Below are 8,508 nucleotides of genomic sequence, written 5' to 3' on the forward strand. Positions count from 1 at the left end.
ATATATAGTCAAGGAATGGTTACGAACTCATGTATTCACGTTACACTGCAAGTCATGGATACTGCATTCATGACGTTATGAGAATTATATTAGAAAGCATTTTATCGAGTCACAAAACTTGTGAACTCACTCAGTTTATACTGATTAAATTATTTTACGTGTCTTTCAGGTATTTAGCCACGTGGAGAGGTCACGGTGTCTCACTACGGTTTTATGTTTAACTATGGAAATTTCATGTATGAGGATTTTATATTTTGGAGTTTTCACGGTTATATCTCCCTTCGGCAGGACATGACTGTGAAATCTCAATATGTTATATGTAAACCTTTTTACGGATATTTTTGTAAAACTTATATTATGAATGAAATCCTCATGTATTTAATCATATAGTTGTTGCTTAACCGCGCTCTCGAAAACCTTTCATGAGTCGCACACCGGTTGTTTCCGCCTATGGACCGGGTGTGACATGTTGAGATCCCTCCTCCTTCCTTAGAGCTTAAGGATCTACCCGATCATCTAGAGTATGCAATTCTGGATGAGGAGAGGAAGCTACCCGTCATCATCACGTCTACCTTAACGGAGGTCGAGAAGTTGAAGTTGTTGAAGGTGCTGATAGCGCACAAGGAGGCGATAGCATGGAAGATCATCGACATCAAAGGGATTAATCCCTCTTTCTGCACTAATAAAATCCTCATGGAGGATAATTTCAAATCCGTCATTCAGCCTCAACGAAGGCTTAATCCGAAAATGATAGAGGTCGTTAAGAAAGAAATCATCAAACTCCTTGATGCGGGAAGCATTTTTCCAATCTCTGATAGCGCCTGAGTGAGTCCGGTCCAAGTGGTTCCGAAGAAGGGTGGCATGACTGTTGTCACCAATGAAAGGAACGAGCTTATTCCTACTAGGACCGTGACTGGTTGGAGAGTCTGCATCGACTACCGTAGACTGAACGATGCCACTAGGAAAGATCACTTTTCTCTACCCTTCATTGAACAGATGCTTGAGCGTTTGGCGGGTCAGCAGTACTACTGCTTTCTGGATGGTTTCTCCGGGTATTTCCAAATCCCGATCTCTCCCGATGATCAGGAGAAAACCATATTCACCTGCCCCTACGGCACGTTTGCCTATAAACATATGCCCTTTGGACTCTGTAACGCTCCAGCTACTTTCCAGCGATGTATGGTGGCAATATTTCACGACATGATCGAGGATTCCATGGAGGTCTTCATGGACGATTTTTCTGTCTTCGGGAATTCTTTCGATCATTGTCTCTCCAACCTTGATAGGATGATGGTTCGTTGCGTCGACACCAACCTAGTCCTCAACTGGGAGAAGTGTCACTTCATGGTACGCGAGGGCATCGTTCTAGGACATAGTATCTTGAGTGCTGGGATCGAGGTCGACAAGGCTAAAATTGAAACCATTTCTATTTTCCCCCGCCCACTTCTATGAGATCCATCCTTAGCTTCTTAGGTCATGCTGGTTTCTATCGCCGGTTCATCAAATATTTCTCGAAAATTGTGAGACCGATGACCAAGCTACTAGAGAAAGACGCTCCATTTGTATTTTCTGAACAGTGTATCGAGGCGTTTGATCTTCTAAAAGACAAACTCGTTAACGCCCCGATCATGATTGCTCCCGACTGGTCTTTGCCATTCGAATTGATGTGCGACGCGAGCGACTATGCCGTTGGAGCAGTGCTTGAACAACGAAAGGAGAAGCACTCTCACCCGATCTACTATGCTAGTCGAACCCTAAATAGTGCTCAGGAGAATTACACCACCACCGAGAAAGAGTTGTTAGATGTGGTGTTTTTATTTGATAAGTTTAGGTCACATCTTGTTCTGTCCAAAACAGTAGTCTACACTGATCATGCTGCCATTCGTTATCTTTTCAACAAGCAGGACGCTAAGCCTCGTCTTATCCGATGGATCCTGCTGCTTCAAGAGTTTGATATCGAAATCCGTAATAAAAAGAGGGCTGAGAATGTAGAGGCTGATCATTTGTCACGTCTTGAGAGAGCCGGGATTGGAGATGCTAGGGTCATCCTTAATGACCATTTCCCGATAGAGAATCTTATGTTTGTCAAAGCCCAAGATGACGGCTACCCGTGGTTTGCCGATATCGCGAAATTTCTCGTCGATGGTTCCCTCCCTAGGAGGATGTATCACCAGCAAAAGAAAAAATTCTTTGTTGACGTAAAGTTCTACATCTGGGATGACCCGTTTCTTTATAGTATAGATGCTGATCAGCTTGTGAGGAGATGTGTGGATGTTGAAGAAGTGTGGCGAATTCTGAGCCACTGTCATGAGGGACCGACAGGAGGTCACCATGGTGCCGTTCTTACTGCTAAGAAGGTATTCGATTCAGGATTCTACTGGCCTTTGATTTTCAAAGATGCTCATGCGTTCGTTAAAAGCTGTGACCGATGCCAGCGTATTGGTAACATCTCATCCCGAATGAGATGCCCCAAAATACTATTCAGGTTTGCGAGGTTTTTGACATTTGGGGTATTGATTTTATGGGCCTGTTCCCATCGTCTAGAGGGAACAAGTACATACTTGTGGAAGTTGATTACGTCTCCAAGTGGGTCGAGGCCAAAGCCTTGCCCACTAATGACGCCCGAGTTGTAGTGAGATTTCTGAAAAATCTTTTCTCTCGTTTTGGTGTAGCGAAAGCCTTGATCAGCGATCGAGGTACTCACTTCCGCAACGCGCAGATGGAGAAGGCGTTGCAACGCTTTGGGGTCACCCATCGGCTTGCGACTGCCTATCACCCACAGACCAGTGGACAGGTAGAGGTGAGTAACCGGGGCATTAAACGCATTCTTGAGAAGACGGTTGGGCTAAACCGAAGGGATTGATCCGATAAATTAGATGATGCTTTGTGGGCTTTCCGTACAGCGTACAAAACTCCGACCGGCTCCACACCGTTTCAGATGATTTATTGGAAAGCCTATCATCTGCCTGTTGAGTTGGAGCACCGTGCTTCTTGGGCGCTTCAAACAGTTAACCTTGATCTTTCGACTGCTGGAGTTCACCGTTTCCATCAGATACACGAGTTAGAGGAACTTCACGATCATGCCTATGCACACTCGTACAATTATAAGCTGAAGACCAAAGATTTGCATGATAGGAAGTTGAAAGGTGATAAACAGTTCAAGTATGGGGATCGGGTTTTGCTATATAATTCCCGATTACGATTATTTCCGGGAAAGCTAAATTCCCGATGGTCAGGCCCGTTCATCATTACTGAGGTATTCCCGTACGGAACAATTGAGATTGAAGACGAAAGCGGGAAGTTTAAGGTGAACGGTCAGAGGTTGAAGCACTACATAGGCGAGCCGGTAGCTTATCAGAAAGTCGAGGTGTTTTACCTTGACTTACTCACCGAAGCGTAGACGAGATGGACGCATCACTCGGGAGATGGCCCGAGGTGTAGAGTGTGTATTATGATTTTCATTATTATTTGTTTTATTTATTTTATTATTATAAAAAATAATAAATATTAAAATATTAAAAAAAATAAAAAATACAAAAACACAAAAAAAAATATGTTTATTTCTTATGTTATTGCTTTCTGTTTTGTACGCCGCTACATGCGAGCGAGTTTAAGTTATTGAAGGTATTATTATGCGCATGGTAGCTCTGATGGTATTTTGGAACTGGTTCTCCCGAGGTTTAGGCCACGAATGAAATGCTATACGGTCGCTCGATTGATTCACAACTGATGCAGATTCTGCATATAAACCAGGGAAGTAACCCGCTCTCTGTTTTAATTTTGATTACATTAAGGATATGTTTGGTTGGAGGTAATGGAATGAAGGGGGAATGGAATGGGAGAAGGAATGGAATGAACAAGGGAATGAAATAGATCATTACCATTCATTTTTCTTGTTTGGTTAACCTATGGGAATGAAATGAATCATTAGTTAATGTTGTTTGGTATCCAAAAAAATCATAGGAATAAAATAGAAATAATAAAAACATTTTTTCTCATAGTAAATTATTATACAAAAAAAAGCAATGGCGACGGTGGTGGTGCTGGTAGCTCCGGCAACAAAAAATGGTGGTGGAGACGGTGGTGGTAGTGGCGGTCAGGCATCAAGGGCGGTGGTTATGGTGGTGGTGGTGGTCAAGCGATGGTAGCATTGGTAGTGATGGTGATGGTAAGATGGTGGCGACGGTGGTTGAGGTCAGGTGGTGGTGGCGGTGATAGTCAGGCGGCGACGGTGACAATGGTTGCGGTGGTTACGGTGGAAATGGTTGTGGTGGTTACGATGACAATGGTGGCGGCGACGGCGTTGTGGCGGTGGTAGCGCTAGTGGTAAGGTGGTGGTGGCGACGACGGTGGTGGTGGTGGAGGCAAGTGATGGTGGCTATGGTAGTGGTAGTGGTTGATGTTGTTAGGTGGTGATGATGTTGAGAAAGTATGGTGAATGAGGAATGGAATGAAAAAAAAAAGAAGGGTGTGGGAAAGAATGGTTTTGATGGAATGGGATTCCATGTATAATGGATGATTCCATTCCATTGAGCAACCAAACACCATATTTTTCATTCCCAAGCAATGAATCATTTCATTCCCCCTGTGATTACTGCATACCAAACGCTACCTAAGTTTTTATTTTATTTCTTTTTCATTGTTCTCATCGAGGACGATTTCGTTCTAAGTGTGGGGATGAGAATTTATTTTACTTAGTTGTAGAAAAAATAAAAAAAAGTTGTTTTCTTCTTTCTCTGAAAATTATGTCGGCTACTTAAGTTCGAGGGACATATACTTGTATATGTTTGGTCATGTTATCTACCTGTAGACATACAAGATAGCCATTGACCCGAAAACTGAAAGTGGTTGGGGAGACTGAATGTGAAAAAAATAAAAGTTTTTTTTAAAAAAAAATGTCTCTTGAAAATTGATTTTATTCTACGTTAAGCAGGAAATGATATTATTACCGTTGTGTTAACGAACTCTCGAAACTTTTGAAATATATAATATAATAATAAAAGAAGAGATGGTTTGCATATCTGATTTGGGATATGTCGGTAGGCTCAACTAGCTTTGATAGTCCTCTTTAGCAGTTATATAATAATTTAAAAAATGGTGAAACCGAATTTCGATGCTTAGGGAGGATTACCATAATCTAAAAACATTGAGATGATAAGACTTAGATGCACTCAAACCAGCACACCACACATGCCCATCTTTTTACGAGCTTAGAAATAGTTATATACTTTAGGATGATATAAAAAAAATGAAAAAAAAATGAAAAGATAAAAAAAAGAAAAAGAAAAGAAGAGAAAAAGAGAAGTATGTTTTGAAAGTATTTTATATTCCAAAAAAAAAAAGCAAATGCTTGTGAGAAAGTTATGTATTGTAAAATGCCAAATAAGCATTCTTTAAAGTTAGTAAAAGAGGCCAAAGATGTGCATACTTGACGGGACTTAGAGTTTACGTATTACCAAGGGGATAGTGACGCTGAGGATACACTATTGGGGCTCGAAGGTTCTTAGTCAATAAATATCAAATTATGAATTTATTGGACAAAGTCCAACAATATTTAGGAATAGCTCGTACGACCTCCACAGGACCATTCATCCATCAAATTTCGCCGAGTGCATCTAATTAGTACCATCAACAAGTCCTTGGCTTATGGTGATTTGTCGAACCAGTTTGCTTCGACTCTAGTTCTTCTAGTTCTCTTTGTCTAAGATGAGGTAGGTGTAGCCTTGATTTTTGGACTTAAAACGCTTAATACAATTGGGGGCTTGATTGGTTAGTGGTTGGGTTTAAGTGGACAACAATACCGGCAATCGCAGTCAATATGTCGAGTAGTTTCTTGTGCTTTAATAATGATAAATAATCTGAGAGTTTGTTGTTTTTCACTTGGTTATGATACTGTGTAGATTTATTTTTCAGGGACGAAAAAGTCTTAAGTGTGGGGATGTTTGATGTGTTGTAAAACACACATATTTTCCGCACCTTTTTTTATCATCTTTTAAGTACTTAATTTTATAATAATTAATGATTTTAACTCGTTTTAACTTGGTCTTACAAAGTTTATTATTTTGTGTAGGTGACGAGTTTTAAAAGAGAAAATGATCGGGTTTTTGAAGACTTAAAATGCCTTTATGATCAATGTTTGAAGAATCAAGTTAAAGCCCGACCCAAAAGACTATTTATGTGAAACCTTTCATATATATTATATAATAACACAAAATAAAACCCTAAGCCAAAAAGAGAGAGCAGCGATCGACATTTGGGCAATCGACATTTGGGCAGGAAAGAATTAAATTAAGAACTCATTGTTGTTGATTGGTTGGTCAAACAATGTTGGCGTGAACCAACATAACAAAGAAAAGAAATAAAACCTTCAAAAAGGTCCGATCGGAATAGGTGTGGAAAAGAAATAAAACAAATCTAATATCAATTGTTTTGGTGTGGTGAACGTGGGTGAGCAGCAAAGAAAAGAGAACAACATAATTTTTGACAAAAGTATACATGCATGCACAAAAGGTTCTTTGGAGTAAAACAAACATTATTTTCTTCAAATAGGTTTGCACTTTTAATATGTGTATCTCTTTTATATCTCTTGATATGATGATTATAACTTTTGAATCTGTTAAATTTTCTTTGATTATGATTATTGGCTAAATCTTTTGCACTACCTAGGTTGAGACGAATATTGATTTTGTTTGACGGTTTATTTGGTTATAATTAATTGCATGACATATTATTATTGAAAAACTTTATATAATTCGATCTTGGGTGTGTTAAAATATTGTTTTTATATAATTATTGCTTGTGATTCCGCGTATTACTTTGATTGATTGATTGTGTGTCGTTCGGTTAGGGTTCTACGTTTAGGTCATAGACTTGGTGTTTTTGATCTGTTTGTGGTTAGCGCGACCATAGGAATTTTGAGTGTGACTAATTATTAAAATTCAACAGGTTCACCTTCCTTGCGAGCGAGAGGTAATAGGAAGTCGGTTTGTCTCGCGTCTTTATTCGGTTAGGTTAGAATTGCGCGAGAGCGAGTTTTGGTCTTATCCGGTTTAGTTTTGTGTGAAAATAGGTGTCTTGGGTTGGCTTAGATATTGTTACCCCTTTATCCCTATAATTGCTGGTATCAATTTTAAGCGGGTTTTGTGTCGTTGAGTCCGAGAGGAGATGCGTCATTAGGGTACCTTAGTAATCTTTTTCCCGGTGCATTTATTCAATCTTCTTAGATTTATGAGGGTTAGTTGGTGAGACCGAGAGGTGATCTAGCGAACTTTAATGAGCCTTAGTTGATTATTTTAAGATCCCGGTGTAGTGTGATTAGTTAATTCCGTTAACCGTTGAACTGTCAATAGGATTCTTGCCTAGATAGTCGTTTCTCCGTATTTGTTAAAACCTCGTTAAGTCCAGTTAAGTTTTCTTGTTAGTTTCGTTAAGTTAAGTAAGTTAGTTAAATTAATTAAAATAAAATAAAAAAATAATAAAATCAATTAGAAATCTTTCAGGGTAGGACTTGGATTAGGGTTTATAATCTAAGCCGTTCTCACATGTCTTTGAGTTCGATATCCGGACTTTCCTCATCTTTGCTATACGCGACCGGTACATTTGCCGTTTGTGTGAACTAGGATAGGTTGTTTGGTTTTTAAAGCTTAGTTGCGATTCGTGTTTTATTTATATATATATTTTCGCACATCATTGTTATTGCCGGGTTCGATTTCGAAACCCTAAGTGGCGGTGGTGTGGTGATTGCGGTTGTCTGGTAGGGAGATAGATCGATTTATGTCCCTTTGACATGGCAGCAGTTCGATTCAGGGGCAGGGCGTTTGCCGCCTCAGTCATCGTTGTTAGGTTCAATTCAGGAACCTTATGGCGGTAGTTCAGCGGTTAGATTTATCGCTGCTGGGTTCAATTTGGGAACCCTAGGCGGCTGCCGTTGTTGTGGCGGAGTTCCTGTCGGAGAAACCAAGACCAATGGTAGGTCATCCATCGTCTATCGTTGCCAGGTTCGATTAAGAACCCTTGGTGGAAGTGGAGTGGTAGTGTTTGTTGTCTATTGTTGTTTGTTTCCAAATGTTTTCTGACCTACTTTGGTAGGCGGCTTTACAACTGTTTATGGCATCAACAGAAAATAGTTGTGACTCGGTTGGGTTGATAAAAGCTATGATCACGTATATGAGCCTATTTATGATTCCGTTTGTTAATAAATTTTGATTGTTGGTTGGATTTTCTTTGGTTTGATTTACGCACTACTGTTGGAACAGGTCAATTATAATTTGTATTGATCAGATCACTTTGTAGTTCCGGAATGTTAACTTTGAAAAACCTAACTGTATTTGAATGTTTCGTGAACTTGCTTCAGGTGGAGGCACGTTAAGAGAGAAGGCAGGGTTAACAAATTTTGTTTCAGGTTAGGGTTTGATGGGTCAGGCTAAACGTACCCTCATCCCTTTCTAACCATACACCCCCCTGAACTTTAACTTCCCTTAACATTTATAATTGACATGTTAGTCACTC

The 8,508-nt window shown here is 39.9% G+C and overlaps 1 protein-coding gene across 1 annotated transcript; it reads left to right on the forward strand.

Annotated features, from left to right (window-relative positions):
* Positions 1 to 1,628: 1,628 nt before the first annotated feature.
* Positions 1,629 to 8,075, forward strand: LOC143579953 (uncharacterized). Its single transcript, XM_077063121.1, has 4 exons — positions 1,629 to 1,856; positions 1,977 to 2,442; positions 2,904 to 3,307; positions 7,758 to 8,075. Exons 1-4 carry the CDS (start codon positions 1,629 to 1,631, stop codon positions 8,073 to 8,075), a joined length of 1,416 nt encoding a protein of 471 aa, XP_076919236.1.
* Positions 8,076 to 8,508: the final 433 nt, after the last annotated feature.

Source organism: Bidens hawaiensis, unplaced genomic scaffold, assembly GCF_021521415.1.
Source record: "Bidens hawaiensis isolate Kalapana, Puna unplaced genomic scaffold, B.hawaiensis_p1.1 tig00030171_1, whole genome shotgun sequence".
NCBI lineage: Eukaryota > Viridiplantae > Streptophyta > Magnoliopsida > Asterales > Asteraceae > Bidens > Bidens hawaiensis.